Below are 16,922 nucleotides of genomic sequence, written 5' to 3'. Positions count from 1 at the left end.
CTCGGAGAAAGGATGGGACAAAAAGAATGAAACAATCAGAAGCCCAACACTGGAAGAAGATCTGTGAGACAGAAAGACGATTGAACAAGCTGTCGAAGAAGAGACGATGCAGACGAAGTAGGGAGAGAAGCTGCATGCACCCCCTTGGGTGGCAGATACCCAGCCTAAAAATATTAACAAAAACAAAGCTCTTCCTACTGCAACCCCCAATGCAAGCCTCTGGACAAACCTTTGGAGCGTCAAGGGGAGGCCTTCAGCAAAATCAAGGAAGCCCTTCAAAGGAGAAAGGCTGAGAACCTCAACATGCTGGAGCATTTTGCATGGGAGGCCAATGCAAAGAAGTCTGAGTCTTTCAGAGCCATAAAAAGCCAAGCTAGGAGTACCCCTTCCTTTGTCAATATCTATGCACCTCTTATAGAAGGTATGAAGTGAGAGGACAAAGATGATGAATAACGATTTGCGTCAAAGGCCACAACTGGTCTGCCTCTCTTGGAACATTAGGGGAGCATGCGCTACATGGAAGCAACAGTCGGTTAGGAATTTGGTGCGGAGGCAACATTACCCAAAAATAGTGGTGTTACAAGAGTTGAAGATGGGCTCGAGGAACTTGGAAGGCTTGCACCTGCCGGGTTACTGTTTCATTAGTAACTACTTGTATGCAAGGAGAGGTGGAACCGCTCTACTATTGAGCGATAAACTATGCATGCAAGGAGTCTACAAAGACTTAGAAGGTGAGTTCATCTTAGCAGAATAAAAATTCAGGGGGTTGAATTCACAGTTGCGATGGTGTATGCCCCCAATAATTCAGCGAAGAGGAAAAGTTTATGGGAGCGACTTGGATCACTAATTCGGGCAAGCAAGTGATTCTTCTTGGAGATTGGAACAATACTTCCATCTTGCAGAACCGATCTCACGAAGCAATAGATGTTTCTCTAGGAGAAAGAGGGGCTTGGAACCAGTTCGAGGTCTCTTGTGACCATGTAGACTGAATTAGATACGACAGTCTGAAGGAGCTAAGGGTATTCACCTGGCATAACAAGCAGGTAGACAGCACCTAGAGGGCTACTTGCTTAGACATAATCTAATTTTTATAGGGTGGATGGTGGGTTAAGCCGTGCTTATAGGGCAGTGTATTGATGAAAACTTTTGTGTCGGACCATTTTCCGATAGCTATCTCTTTTGATTTGTTGATGGACAAAACAACAAGAAGAGGGCCAGTCCCCTTTAAGCTCAACACATTGTGGATGGGGAGAGATTTCTTTGACAATCTAATCGCGCGTGAATGGAGGAAGGCTGTTGCCCACTCTAGTCACCCACTTCATGCTTGGAACAACTATATGCATGCAACAGTGATGGTGTCTAAAGAAATTGGCAAAGAAAGGGCAAACAAAAGTAGACTTCTTGAGGCGAATGCGCATAATGCTAGGAAATCATTGATTATGGCCTTGCAAGAAAACCCAAGTGATTCGTATGTTGCTATGATGCTCAATTCAGTTGATTTATTTCTCAGAGCATAGGAACATGGCTGACAGGCTTCTACACAAATTCAAGCTAGGTTGAGGTGGTTGGATAAAGGGGACAAACCATCTACCTTCCTTTTTTATATATAAATAGAGAAAAGGAACTTCTATTAATGCTTAAAATCCAACCATACAAATTGGCAAAACCGGAGAGGTTCCAATCGTGGCCAAAAACAAAACGGGTTGAAAGAAAGCCCGCCTGTTGCTAGAGATCCCAGCTCACTACCTAGGGATTCTCTGTAACAGGGGCTAATAGCCACGGTGGTGGACTATACAGCCAGCGAATCCCTCATGGTGTGAGATCATAAAATACACATGCAAGACAAACCTTGCAGAAATGTGCCCGCCTATCATCGGTAGCTCGAGAACCTGGAACAGCGCGCTCCAAAATGGATCGCAGTGTATAAATGATATCCTACCAAATGGCACCCAACATAGCCATCTGAGGAACATGGTGCTGGCCCATGACCCAGCTGCAACGGGCCACCCAGATGTTCCAGGCTATGATGTTGGCCATCGTCTCCCAAACACTATTCTCTCTCGACTGAGGGGGATGGTGAGAAGGGGGGGGAGTAGCCAAGTGAAGCTCAATGCTATGAATGCTCTGACCCTATATCTAGTAAGCTGGAGAGACCGTGTCTATGGAGAAGGCGTGGCCCCCCTCTATAAGCCAAGCTGCCATACCCCACATGAAATCTCTCTGCGTGCTCTAAAGCCATGCCACAATCCGAAGCACTTCGAGCTAGATCCTCTGAGCTGTTGGGTAGCTCCATAAGTAGTGAGGAATAGTCTCCATAGCTCCGCCTATACATCTATGGCACCCGCATCTGCTCAAGCCATGGGCCCATTGGGAGACCACCATGTGCGACCATCCAGAAGAAATAGGATATCTTCTATGGACGTAGGCTAGACCACAGGCGGGCCCAAAATCTGGATCTAACCTCCTCGCCCTAGGATCAGGCCATCCTGGTCTCTAACCTCCGGGTGCCTGATAAGCGACTGGCATGCAAACTCCTCTGCGTAGCGGGGGGCTGACTCGGATGAGACCTCTTGAGATCCGTTGCCAAACCCTCAAGAGACTCCTCATGAGGGGTGAGCCCTTCCCCGTGAGAGGGGCCTCCAAAAAGATCCACCTGTGGGACGACTGTGACTAACCACCTGTGCCAAGGGTGTTCCCCAAGAGACCGTGCTGTAGGAGAAGTTTCCAAGGCTCCATGCCTGGAGTGAGACCCTTGACTATCAACTTGCCCAACAGGGCTCTGCTCTGAATCTCTGGATCTATAATGCCCAGGCCTCCCTATGCCTGTGGTAGTATCACTGTCTGCCACGCAACTCTAGCTTTGGTGTTGCAAGTGCCATCGGATCCTACCCAAAGGAAGTTACGCACCAAGCGTCTCAATTGTTCCATGCAACCCCTGTGAAAAGACCAGCAAGAGGCTATGTACCAGGCTATGGCCAACATGACCTGAAGGCTCTGCCTGCCAAAGAGAGTTTGGCTTAGCTCCAATAAAGAAGCTTGCGCCTCATGCTCTCAAGGACCAGGGCTATCTGCTGCTCTATAGAGATGTCAATGCCCACACGTCATCCCAAGTACCTCGCCGACTGGCCACTCAGGATCCACCTGAAGCCTACCAATGCGCCCCACCGAAGAATCTCCTGGGATTCCTTAGTCACTGAAAGAAAATCGACTGATTTGCCCCAGTTGATCCTTTCCTGTGAGGCGGTGTAATAAACCGCAAGAGCCCCCCTGACCGCATCCAGGTTCTCCTCCGAACCCTCCACATACAAGGCCGTATCATCTGCGAACTCCGAGTCCAGAAGCTCCTCCTCCTATCTGATCGGTAGCCTCATCCCTCTGAGGCCAACCGTCTGTGACCTCAGGAAATAGCCCAACGCCTCCGCGACAAAGAGAAAGAGGAAGGGAGCCAGTGGGCATCCCTGTCTCACAGAGCGGGTGAGCAAGAAGGCCTGCTCGATGAAGCCACCAATCAACATCTGACTTAGAATTCCTTGCATACAAGGTAGAGACCCCTCTAATCCACCTGGAGAAGCCTAATCTCTACATCGTTCCCTCCAAGAAGGACCACTCTACCCAATCATAGGCCTTCTCAAAATCCAGCAGCAGGATCGCAAGGGGTTGCGCCTCCTCCCTTGCCTAATCCAATGCTTCCCAAAAGGTGAAGATGTTGTTGAGGATGCTATGCTCCTGGACAAAACCTGTCTGCATGTCATGGATGATGTCGACTAGATGGGGTCATAGCCGCAAACCCAAAACCTTGGCTAAGATCTTGTGTGCAGTGTCTAGCAGAGTGATCGGTCTCCACTATCAAATGTCCAAGCGGTCCCCTCCCTTCGGGATCAAACAAATCCAGCCTCTGCTCAGAGACGGTGGGAGTGCTTCTGAGTCAAAGATCTCTTGAAAGGCCAGCCGAAGGGGGGTGTGCACAAAGGGCCAAAAGCTCTTGAAGAAGACCGGGGACAACCCATCCTCCCTTGGGCACTTCTGAGTCGGAAGTGCCCTGAGAGCTTCCCGAAGTTGGTCATCTATGAAGGGAGAATCCAACTGGCTGCTCATGCCCTGAGAGACCATAGTTGGGACATGCTCCCATACCACCTCGCAGGCCTCCCGCACTTGGGGGGACTCCTCCTCAACCTGAAAAAGGTGTCAATAGAAATCCGAAGCCAACTCCATAATCTCATGAGGGTCCGAAACCACCTTGCCGCTAGAGTCTCTCAGTCTTTACAACTAGGCACTTTCCGACCTAGGCCCCATGGCCTAAAAGAACTGGCAACTCATCCTATCCCCTTGCTGCACCCAACGAGCACGAGCAGAATGGTAAACCGTCTCCTTTCTTCTTCACGGCGGTGAGGGAAAAGAGGCACAAGGAATGCATTGTTGTGAATGAAGATGATGATGGGAAGTTGAAATCAGGCAAGAAGGATATTATAAAGGTTTTTGCAGTTCACCTATTAAAAATTGATGGGGAAAAGCGAGATATGACTTAAGGCTATGAAGCAAGAATGGGAGCTTTTTTAACAAACCTACCAAGGAAGGTGCACAGCCACCAAGCAATGATGCTCCAGAGACCCTTCTTAGAGACAGAACTAAAGTATACATTGATGCAGATGGCTAGAGAGAAGACTCCAGGCCCTGATGGGATGCCTGTGGAGTTTTTCCAGCACTACTGGGACACTTGCAAGATGCAGATGGTGTGATTAGTGAATTGGTGTTGTCTCAAGGGTGAGCTCCCTAGCTCTATCAATACAAGGATAATCGAGTTGATTCCTAAGGGCTATGATAGGATCAATCTAAACAATGGAGACCACTCTCTATGCTAAATACGATCTATAAGGTCATTGCCAAAGCAATGGCAAATAGAATCAAGTTTATACTTGCAATATTGGTTCACTCTAAGCAGTTCAGTTTTGTAGCTAGTAGGAACATACAGGAGGTTGTTTTGAATGCTCTAGTGGCAGCGGACTATGTAGTTTCCCACAATGAAAGGATTGTGATGCTTAACCTTGATTTAGAAAAGGCCTATGATAGGGTCAGCTGGGATTTTGTGATACGCACTATGCAGGCACTTGGATTTGGGAATGGATTCTACAAGCTGTAAGGATGCGGTTCTCCAATGCGTCAGCTACAATGTCTGTTAATGGATACCATTTCCAGAACTTTGCTCTTCAACGACGGTCGATAAGGCAAGGCTACCCATTGGCCTCGCTACTTTTTGCTCTAGTCACAGAGCCCCTACTGGTTCAAATTGATCATCATTTGAGTAGTGGGAGTATTAGAGGGATGACTCTTCCAGATGGGTCAGACTTTTATTCTCAGTTCTTCGCTGATGATAGTAAAAGTTTCTTGAATGGGATTGAAGGCAACATACGTGTTTTTTTGGAGATTTTTAATGAATTTGTTGCACTTTCTGATTCTAGGATAAATCACGAGAAGACTAGTGTGTTGTGGCTCGGGTTGGGAGATCTGCCGGACTGTGGACTCAGAATTTCCATTTCAACTAGATTCCAAAGGGTCGAATAATCAGATACTTAGGTTGCCCACTAATTGGAGTAGGGGTCACATTCAAGCAGAAATTTGAGTGGGCCTTCCAAAAAATCAGAGTTAAGCTAACCAAATGGAGTGAAGGATCACAATAGCAAAGCATGTAATGGAATCTTTACTGGTTTATGTACTATCGCTTATGCCTTTTGCAAAGACAAGCCTTAGAAAAGTGGATAAGGCTATCACACTAATTTTGTTTGGGAGAACATATGGCACTCCATTAATTGGGAGCTGCTCTTGACCTCTAAGAAGGATGGCAGACTGGGCTTAACTCACATGAAAGAAAAGAACGAGAGGCTATGTACTAAGTGGCTGCTACTACACGTGGGCTCTTCTCAACCGTGGGCCAAAATGGCAAGATATCTGCTATGCCTCAATGCTCCTCGAGGTGTTAATCTCCTGTGGTGGCAAGATGTTCTATCGAAAGTCAACATTAATATACCATAGTCGGAGCTGCTGTCAAGACTGGTTCAGATCTGGAAGTCTAAGACACAAGGCTGCTACTAGGGCGGGCTGCGGTCTCTAAGTGGTGATGCCTCGCTTGGTAGGTCTCTATGGCCAACAAACTAGCCATATGACAATAATACATCTTTCATAAGCTCTCACCCCATCTAGCAAAGAAGCTATTCAAAAAGGGCCTCAAGACATTCAGGCAAATATGGGATCTAGGTGGAAAAAGATGGTATGAATTGGAAATGTTAGTGCAGAGATTTGACATCAATCCAATTGAAGAGAGACTGCTGGAACTTCTCTTTGAAAGGCTAAGAGAAGGGTGGCCTACCAGTCACACGTTTCAGGATGACTCCAGGTTCAGAGGGTTTTGTTAGAAGGATGGCAAAGCTTTCTATAGATTAAAACTGAAAGATTTTGAAGGGAATGCTACTAATCTAGCAGTAGGCATAGCTAGAAAGCACTGGGTGTTCCATGCACCTCTGGATCACCACTTAATTGGGCAATGAGACTTAGAAGGGTATGGGAATTGACCCCCTCTTTCAAGATAAACTCTCTATTGTGGAGGGTTTTAGTTGGAAAGCTCCCGGTTAGAGCAAGAGTCTTGAAATGGAACCCACGAGTAAGCCCTCTGTGCCCTTTTTGCAATAAATGCAAGGACACACACATGCACGTGCTATGGGACTGCTTCTTTTGTGAGGGAAGTATGGAAGGAAGTAATAGAAAGCTTGAAAAAGGTGCAGATACAGGTTGCAGGCAGATGGAAGATTGCTCTATTGGGAGACCAGGGCAATCTAAATGACTCCATTTTTTATGTGTGGCAGATCATAAGGGGCGTAGTACGTACCCATCTCCGAAAGTTCAGGAATGACATTGTGTTCCAGAGACCTCATCATGGAAGAACTCTAGGACGGTTGATCGTCGAGGAGGCCAAGAGAATGATCCTTTTTTTTTTGAAGAAAGAATGAGACCTATGCGGCGTTAGCTAGAATATGGATGTAATCTGCCTTTTCCTTTTCTTTTCTTTTGTAATTATTTTCTTTTTGTAATATGAGAAACTTTTTTACCCGAAAAAGGAAAGAAAGAGAGAAGCCACTTGTTCACGGTGTACTTCGCTACGCACGAGCTTCGTATACTCGAAGATGAGGTGAAGCTTCAAGCAACAAAGTTTATCTTATATCATAGCCGTTAGATCCCAAGGTCCAGACTCCACCGCTAGGAGAAAGTTCGCTTGGCAGCACACATTGCACGAAGAAGTGAATCATGCAGGTGGCAGGGCGGTATGGGTGGCTCGTAAATGATTTGATCAGAGTACTGGCATTAATAGGTGGACTGGACTCTGGAGCTTGCGACCCCGCTGCGAGCCTTGTCTCGGCGCTGCTTTAGCGTCCACTCGGGTCAAGAGCTGGTAGCGTGTCGAATCTCCACTTGACGTAAAGTTTATAACGCCACGGGCAGGTGCAATTGTGAAATCTTGTCCACTGTATGGACGGGTCACATGATCCATAAGAAGGCGATCACAACCCAAGAAAACGATAAGGTCATTTGTGATGAAGGTCGAAAGTCGACACGATGAATGAATCGTGGAGTATGATTCACATTGATCGGGCTTTTTTATGCAAGTTGGAACTGGGGCTTCTTCTCAAGTGTGGTGACTAGCGAGACGTTTGTTCTCGGGCTCTGTATAAGGTGAGGATGACGTAAAGTTAACACGATTGCACATAATCAGTTTGTTCGGAATATGTAATTTCCGGTTTTGTAGACTAAAATGGTTAAATTTGAGTCCTTAATAAAGGATCGGAACCGGTCTTTTGGAGCTGCAGCCGGTAGAAAGTATATTCAATGTGGGTTTTCTCACACGAAAGTATTTTGTTAGCTCGCATTACACGCAAAAGCTATAGCATGCATCTTGCGGGCCGGCCCATTCAAGCCTTATTTTTCTCCCTGGCCTGCTCACGATCTCTCGAGTCCCATTTTATCTCCCATATCTTCTAAAGTTCTAGGCTCTAGCTTTCTGTACAGCTTCCTCATCCTCATCACATGCCAAGAAATTGCTGTAATTTATTAAGAGGGAACACGTTGACACATGAGTATCGCGTTGGGATCTGAGCGCCAATTGGAATGAAGTGAATCTTGATATTCATTTTAGTCCCTATTTACGATAAGTTTGACGGGAAGCCATGGCTATCGTCGAATTGGAACTTGGAAGGGCAATCACAAAATTTCCATTTTTTGAAGCGTGCCCATAAAAGAACAGTTAGAAGGCCTACAGGCTACAAACGAGCTGTGGGAAAGCGTGCACATTGTTTGGGGGTTCTGGAAGCCAACTTGTTTTGTGTCCATTAAAGCGAGAGAGTTAGTGCAGGGCCCGGGCCAACACTAGATCTTTGGAAAGATTTGGTTCACTTGAATTTCTTATTAGTTTGTAAATTGTTACTAACAGAAGACACAGGCTGGCTGCTGGAGTCTTAATGAAAAGTTGAAAAGCCAAGACGACGCTGATTCCCTAGAACAAAACTACTCAGATGGTTACATGCAAAAAAGCTGTAGGAAACAGGCGTCAATTACATTGACAGAACTTCAACGTTTAAATTCGGCTGCACGTTGGAAGGTTCTCAGGCTCTATTGTTCACATATATCTAGTTGTTTGTGGACTATATCAGCTGAGATCCATATTCTCATTAGTAATGCTCCAGGAAAACTTTTCTCCGAACCAATAGAATAAAGACACTGTCCACGTCAGCCGTCTCAAAACACACACAAATTACTCAAAATCTTCACCTGTATTCTAAAGACCCGGAGAAATCTGAGCCGTCTTTCTCGATTTCAGTCAGTGCTAAACACAATACAAGGCCGTTTCTTTCTAGCACTTTCTCACAGCTTCCATTTCTGTCGCTTGCATTTGACATTTTCCAGGTTTTGGCTGTCTGTCGTTAAAATCAAAGGCTATTGTCGTTAAAATCAAAGCTATAATGCTCATTTTTGTTAGTCTTCGCTTGCCATGATTCACACTCGATTAGGGGGACATACTAGCTTGCTATTTCATCAATGGTATCTCCTCCTTCGCCCCACTGTTCCAATCTTTATATAACGATCCTTGTCTCAGACCCTTTTGCAGTGTCTATCAATTCGATTTTGTACTTCCCATCCACCCTCAACGGTGAGTCCAAACCTTCTGCTCAAGTTTTGTTTCATCAAGTGCACCTGTAGCTCCAGCTTGCTGCTGCTGCTGCTGCAGCTGCATCATCATCCACATAGTCCAATCCATCTTAGCTCCGCAAGCAGCCCACTTTACTCCCCCCTGCCACACATCCGCTCACACATTGATGCCCGTAGTAGGATACCGAATGCTGCTGCTGTTACTTGAGCTGCACTGAGAGTAGTACATCGCCACTCTCTCCCTACCCCCCGGCTCTTTTAAGGCCGCACAAACATGTGGTCGACACCGTCGTCCACAGCATTGGGCCTCTTTCTCCTAGTCCTCTTGAGCTTCTGGGCAGTTCGGAGATCCTTCGCTGCCGATGAGTCGCAGCTAGTTACCAATTTGCCCGGTCAACCTACCGTGAATTTCAAGCAGTATGCAGGCTACGTGACTGTTGATGAATCCCATGGCCGAGCTCTATTCTACTGGTTTTACGAGTCGGAGCACCCGCATGCAGCGAATCGTCCCTTGGTGCTTTGGCTCAACGGAGGTGAGTCCTTCCTGCTTGTTTGCGTGGAGATTGAATTGTAGAAGACCAACTGTGATGCACCATGACTCTCTCTCTCTCTCTCTCTCTCTCTCTCTCTCTGAGAATTCGATAGGTTCTTTTTCTTAAATGTGAAATCTCGAACAGGGCCAGGCTGTTCCTCCGTAGGCAATGGAGCGCTTTATGAATTGGGTCCTTTCTTCACCGATAAGACTGGCAATGGGGTCACGCTCAACAAGCACTCGTGGAATAAAGGTGAGGCAGATTGGTTCCTTTCCTTTTTCCTGCTTTCAATCGCCTCACTTTTCCGGATATGTACCCTTGCATTTGTAAGGAAGCTGCATTGCTCGTTGTTTTGTCCGTGACACTAGTGCAATGTGGGTGTGGTCCTCTGCACAGCTGCCAACATTATTTTCTTGGAATCACCCTTTGGAGTCGGATTTTCGTATTCCAACACTTCTTCGGACTACAGTCAATACGCAGACGCGGCTGTTGGTAATTCTTACGTCAATATTCTTCTTCAGCTCAATAAGGGCAGATAGAGGGTATTACTAAGGTCTTGATTACTTGCAGCTAAGGATGCATATGCGTTCCTCGTCGGTTGGCTAAAGAAATTTCCAGAATACAGGCATAATGACTTCTACATTACGGGCGAAAGTTACGGAGGTGAGTAACCAATGTCCAACTGATTGGGCTGTTAACCGTCATTGTCTTTCTGATTTCCGGCAAGCATTGTAGGGCGAAATTAGGAGAGCTTGCGGCTTCGTACATTTTTAGTGATACAAGCCCCTTAATTTTTGCATGCTTTCCTTCTTTTGAAGGGCACTACATACCCACTCTGGCGCGCGTCATCGTGCAGCAGAACAGATTGCCTGAAGGATTTCCCATCAATTTTAAAGGGTTCGCTGTAAGCTCTTTCGCCCTGTGCTAATATGAGAGCTCTTGAGACGTAGGTTTAAGGAAGAGAGCCTTTGGATTGAAGATGTGGTTCTCTTTCCGCAGATCGGTAATCCATGGACCGATCCCTCCAGTGACAACTCCGGCACGTCACAGTTCTATTTCTCCCACTCCCTCATCTCTGATCAAACTTATGCACAAATTGTGGCCAATTGTGACTTTGCTAATGAATTGCCCGTCGACGACGGATCTAACGCAAGCTGCGCCCAGGCAGTTAAGCAGGCCAATACTGATATGGCCAAAATTGACATCTACAACGTCTATGGCCTCTCCTGCAATACAAACTCATCGTCTCGCGTACAGGTCAATTTCTAGTCCAATTGTCTAATTCACGATCCAGAGCGAGGATAGCCAGTCAGCCAGCTTTGCCTTCCCTTAGACAGTCAAAAAGTCTGTGATTTGCAGAAGGCCTTCTTCTCCACCGGAGCTTACGATCCGTGCCTCGATTCGGTTACGCCATATCTCAACCTTCCGGAAGTGCAGGCTGCTTTGCATGTTACAACTCCAGTTGTATGGAAAGGATGCAGGTTTGATTCGCACTCTGGATGGAGCTGAAATGTCCGAAGTGGTGACATCCCAACGTCATTTCGTTTGCCATTTGAGATTGAGCAATCGTTTCTGTGTGGTTGCCCATAGCGCAACGATATAACTTTAAAACCCGCTTATAACTTGCAGTGACACGGTGTTCCAGAATTATACAAAAGCAGATATCTTGCAGCCAATGATACCGTTATATCGTGAGCTACTTAAAGAAGGCCTCAGGATCTGGATCTACAGGTATCGTTTACCTGTAATTGTGTCTGTTGAGACTTGCCGGAGGAATATAGATAATTTTTCTTATCCAGAGAACGCAAGAGACTATACTAAATATGCAAATCCGGCATTGCTTCGTCTTGACGTATGTTAAATTCAGTCGATTACGATTATCATTATGGCTAACTGGGTATTGGTAGCAAAAGGCAGCAGCTTCCCTGATTCAAAATAATTGATCGGCTGAGCTTGTGAGGGAAAATATTCGATGGCGAGCTTCTGACCGCTCTAAGTGTGTGATCTTACACAGCGGCGATACCGACGGCGTTGTGTCAACACTGGGGACTAGAAAATGGATTGAGAAGCTGAAGCTTCCTGTGGAGGTTCCATGGTACGCATGGAACCACAAGAATCAGGTAGAGGAGGGGGATGAAGCTAGGCGTGATGAAGATGCAGTATTTGTGTGCAAGAAAGGATGATGATTGTGAGTGTTATATGTTTGCAGGTGGGAGGTTGGACACAGCAATACAAAGGGTTAACGTTTGCGAGCGTGAGGGGAGCCGGGCATCTTGTGCCTGCAATACAACCAGAGCGGGCATTGGCTTTGTTTAGGAGCTTCCTGGCTGGGAAACCACTACCCACATTCTGATTTCTGTGGCGCTAGTTACAAGCAAGCTAGCACTATTCTTTCCCTGCAAAATCTTCGTCGTCTTCGTGGTGCTAAAAGCTTGGTTTTATTTGAGACGACAATCAGTTGATTCAACCTTTTGTATTCACCATTCGCAGAGTTTCATTTTCCCACATAAAGACTATATGTGGACATTGCATGGCCACACAAGAGAGTCCATCTTAACTTTAACCAGTAGGATGACCCATCTAAGATGGGTTCCAGACCCTCTCCCCTCGGTCTCAAAGTTGGCATCATAGTTGCCTTTAATTTCAAGGAATAAAAATTAAGGTTTTATTTATAAATTGCAAACTTTTGAGAATTTTCAAATTGAATCTTTTTCTCTCTTAAGGAGAGGTTTGGGGAAGGATGATTGGGGAAATCTCAATCATTAGATTAGATTTGGAAAATATGGACCATTGGATGCTTTTGTTGCAAAAGTGGTAGTTAGGTAATGGAGAAATATGGGACATTGGATAGGCAATTTCCACTTTTTCCTTCGCGTCTCTTCCCTCATTGCCACCACATGCCTATTGAGTCCGAGGTAAAATCTCGGCTCTTCAACAAAATCTGAGGTAAAATTTATGTCTTGTAGCAAAATTTGAGGCAAAATCGATGTTCTCTAGCAACATTTGTGTTGTTCTTCAACAATATCTAATGGCTTTTAGTAGAATGAATCTTCCTCAGCTACAAGTAGCATCATACCTTAGTCTGGCGCAAGGTCCGTGTTCTTCAACAAAATACACGGCAAAATCTATGTTCTTTAGCAAAATTTGTGTTTTGCTTTAGCAACATCTGATAGCAAAGTTTCTGCAAATCAACAAAATCTGAGACACAATCTCTCTCCTTCAACAAAATCATCAGAAGTACAGACAGAGTCCATATCTTAATCTATGAGGTTGCTCCCTCCTTGCTAAAGTTCAAGTGGAGCAATGATGGATGCTTACCACCCACCGTGTATATTCAATTCACCATTCATTAGCCTCAAGTTTGGTTGTAGATGTACATTGGGTCTTAACTTGTATCTTATGAGATTGCTCCCTTCTTGCTGAAGTTCAAGTGGAGCAATGATGGACGCTTACCACCCACCCTGTATGTTCAATTCACCACTCATTAGCCTCAAGTTCGGTTGTAGATGTATATCGAGTCTTAACTTGTACCTACGTGGGTAGGTGTTTTGCTTGCATGCCGTTCACGCTTGACTTGGTTACATGAACTAGCAAGCATTTAGAGCCATCGTTGGTCAACGTTTTGCTTCCAAATTATTTGTGAAGATGCCTCAACTCAAGCCTATCAGCCCGAAGCCCAATTTGGAAGCTAACGTCGATCTCTTGAAAAATTCCAACTTTATGAGACTTGACAAGTTAGTGCCTTCCCATTGTCAGTTGTTTGTGTAGGTATCTATCCCATTTATTTTGCATTAATTTCAATGAGGGCACCTTCATGCTGCCGAGCCTGAATTGTTGATCACAAAGATTCTATGCGATTGGAAGTGGCAAAAGAAAAACATACTGGAGAGTGTTGAAGAACCATCCGAGCTCAATATATGCGAGGACCATGTTGCATTGCATGTACACAGCAAGAACACAATAATCTATTACAATGCTTCGTAGCTGTGTGTCTCATGGAAAGCCACGGGTTTAACACTAGTCTAGATTAAGAGTATTTAGCTGGGGATAAAGTTTCCCCCCTCCCTCTCTCTCTCTCTCTCTCTCTCTCTCTCTCTCTCTCTCTCTCTCTTATCATCAATCTGTTGTGTCCAAAAATGCTTACCCTCATGCCATATAGCATTGAACATAGTACACTACACCAAGACAAAATCAATTGAATAAGCAATCTAAATTGTTGAAAGCTCCTAACTTATGCATAACATTCTATATACTTACCTTTTGCATGCATTCTCTAGCCTCCTCTAGCATACTCCCATTCTTCCATTGTGATATGCATCCTCTCGTCTCTCTCTGCTCTCTCCATTTCGTCAAGTAGCCAATCGACATGAATATCCTTTAGAAGTGTTCTTAGATGCTCAGGGTATGGCACACGAGATCCATAGTGTATACGAAAGAGGGCCCTTTCTCCTTGTCTTCTTGCCTTTGCATCCTCATATCTTTTCATCACATCACTACTATTAAGCATGCAATAGAGGTTTATATTATTAAGAAACTCCATGTCCATTACTTTTGCTCTGTCCTTTCCCTTGAGACACAATAGAGGTCATCTGTAGGTCTTCTTCATCTCTCCATAGTCGTGGGAGAGAGCTATCCACATAAACAAGAAACTCAGAAATATATACAAGTGACTTTGGTTCCAACCAACAACCCTCGGCCATGCTACCTTCAGGCCTTGCATTTTGCCTCACAAAACACTTCAAGGTCTTCATGAAGTGCTCGAGGAAGAAGAACCATCGTGCATGTACAATGCCACATATAGCAATCTCATCCACTAAATGCACTATGAGATGTAGTTGGCTTGCGAGAATAGAACGTGGAAAGGTCTTCTCCACTAAACAAATCACCTCCACTGACATAACTCGAGCATCCTCAAGCATGGTGGGATCTATTTCCTTTGAGCTCACATACCTAGAAAGAAAAAAGTGCATCATATTAGCAATATAAAAACCTTGCATCATGCATTGATATGCTTCACACTTTGTATAGTGTGAGGTACCTCACAAGCTCACCCATCTTGTAAATACAATCCTTCATGTCCTTCGATGGACTATGAGAAATGCTAGTAGGTAGTATGAACTGAACACAAGTGATGGTTGATTAGTTGCTTCTACACTCACAAATTTGGAAGGAAAAAGAGATTCTGCCAAGTCATACTCACTTGGAGCATCTTGTGCCAATCATGAGATTTCAAGCCATATAATTGCTCTAGACCTCTTTTCTTGTTCTTTCTGAAGGCCCCCTTCAAACACCTCATGCATCCATTGCTCGAGTACGAATTGTAGTGATAGCCCGCTTCATTGCCACCATCTCTAGCTTTGATAACTTCCATGGTGCATGTGGTAAAAAGACATGCCCATTTGGCCTCTCTTGTGACCAAGCTTCACGCATCCTCCTTGTGGTGCATAGATCCTTCCTTATGCTGAAGGAGTCTCGTGTCCCATTCAAATGATCCCAAATGGTAGATGCCACATTCTATAAGATATGCATGGGATCAAACAAGTGATTGATCTTGAGGTGGGACCAATATGGTAGCCGATAAAAGATGGAGTATCTAAATAAAAGATTGTGTTAGCGTGCAATCTTTATTTCCATTCATAATAGCACACAATAGTTACAAACCCTTACCAGCTCGTGCCACGAGGAGGAGTCGTGGTGGAAAGGTTTGAAATTTTCTTTCAATCTCCTATAGTGAGTGACTTTGGGGAGACTTCATTCCAAGGGGCAACATATCTAGGATGATCAGGTGGGAGAAATCGATGGCCGATTCTCATAGATGACATTAGGAAAAAAGGGAGCTCATTTTGGGGCCTTTTAGCCAAGTTAGAAAATAGCCTTCCACTAATCAAAGGAGGGCCAACGTAACATTGAAAATTTTAGAAGGAAAACAAAAGAAATGTGTTCAAGTTTGCACTCAATGAGGATACTTGAGCTACTTTATTATATCTGATGTATGGTGTAGAATTTGATATTTCTAACATCATCGACACGTGCCAAAACCCCTGAAAAGGCTTTTGAAACGCCAAAAACGGGCCCTCGGAGGCTCGAAAAAGGCCAAAAACGCTCAAAAAGCAACTCGTACAAATGAAATCGATTTGATAGGTTGGACCTAGGATTATGTCATATTTTATTGTTTTAGAGGAAAGAAAAATCAAGAAATCATGAATTTCTCTCAAGGCCCCAAAATGAGCTTCCTTTTTTCCTGGCCATGAAGCAACTAGCGAAGGACCACAAATAGGACATGCATGGTAACTTGATGTAGTGAGACCTTAACAATAGATGCAATTGCATAAGCAAGGAGTGCCACATTGATTGCCTACTCATAATTAAAAGTTCAATGCTTACCTGAACACTCGCCATAGCCTGGGAACTCATGCATCGTCCACTGCATCAAAGCTGCCTTGCATGTGTAGTCTCGTGACAAGGGAGGCTTGCTCACATCATGCACCTCGATACCTCCGCAAAGTATCTCGCGGCTCATCAATCAAAGGCTCCAGATAATAAATATTCACGTTTTTGTCTTTATGTTTCCTTGGAATTAGAAGGGATAACATAGCATGTCATTTCTTAATCGGCCATAGAGGGTGGAAGATTATAATTCACCAATATCACTAGCGATACATTGTAAGAGGTGCTTTTGAGACCAAATGGGTTCACACCATCCATACCCAATCCAAGTCTCAAGTTCCTAGGTTCTTCCTTAAAGCTTGGCGATGTGTCTTCAATATGCTTCCACGCAGGAGTGTTTGCGGGAGATCTCCACTTGCCAGGAGGAATGCCATGACATGAGCTCTACAATGGATTTGCACTTGAACATATATTGGATGTGAGGGATTATGAAAAAATGTCGCAGAACCTTACAAGGCGCATCCAAAGTTTTGGGATCAGGGAAAAAAATAGGGGTGAATTTTAGCTCAAGGGCTAATTTAGAGGCTTTCCCAAGTTGGTTAGGCTAATATTTAGAGCTTTAAATTTGATAAATTAGCCCAATAACAAAGGTGTGCTAATATTTAGAGCCTTAAATTTGATAAATTTGCCCTAAAATTGGTAGCAGGGATAATATTTATAACTCTATATGGAGAAAGATTCACCCATTGACCTACACTAGCATAATCTTGTTCCCTTCTTATTTTTTACCCTGTTTAAGATCTGCTCCATATC

The 16,922-nt window shown here is 44.7% G+C and overlaps 1 protein-coding gene across 1 annotated transcript; it reads left to right on the top strand.

Annotated features, from left to right (window-relative positions):
• The first annotated feature begins 9,368 nt into the window (after positions 1-9,368).
• LOC147900794 (serine carboxypeptidase 24-like) lies at positions 9,369-12,204 on the top strand. The gene is made up of 10 exons (XM_087375697.1): positions 9,369-9,722; positions 9,867-9,974; positions 10,119-10,214; positions 10,293-10,385; positions 10,541-10,626; positions 10,722-10,979; positions 11,082-11,203; positions 11,352-11,453; positions 11,737-11,842; positions 11,932-12,204. Exons 1-10 carry the CDS (start codon positions 9,464-9,466, stop codon positions 12,073-12,075), a joined length of 1,374 nt encoding a protein of 457 aa, XP_087231823.1. The 5' UTR covers positions 9,369-9,463; the 3' UTR covers positions 12,076-12,204.
• The last annotated feature ends 4,718 nt before the right edge of the window (positions 12,205-16,922 follow it).

Source organism: Dipteris shenzhenensis, chromosome 6 (genome assembly GCF_047967505.1).
Source record: "Dipteris shenzhenensis isolate YYH24624 ecotype China chromosome 6, Dip_SZ_1.0, whole genome shotgun sequence".
Taxonomy (NCBI): Eukaryota; Viridiplantae; Streptophyta; class Polypodiopsida; order Gleicheniales; family Dipteridaceae; genus Dipteris; species Dipteris shenzhenensis.
The sequence above is the reverse complement of the archived record's forward strand: the minus strand, read 5'-3'. Positions and strand labels throughout refer to the sequence as shown.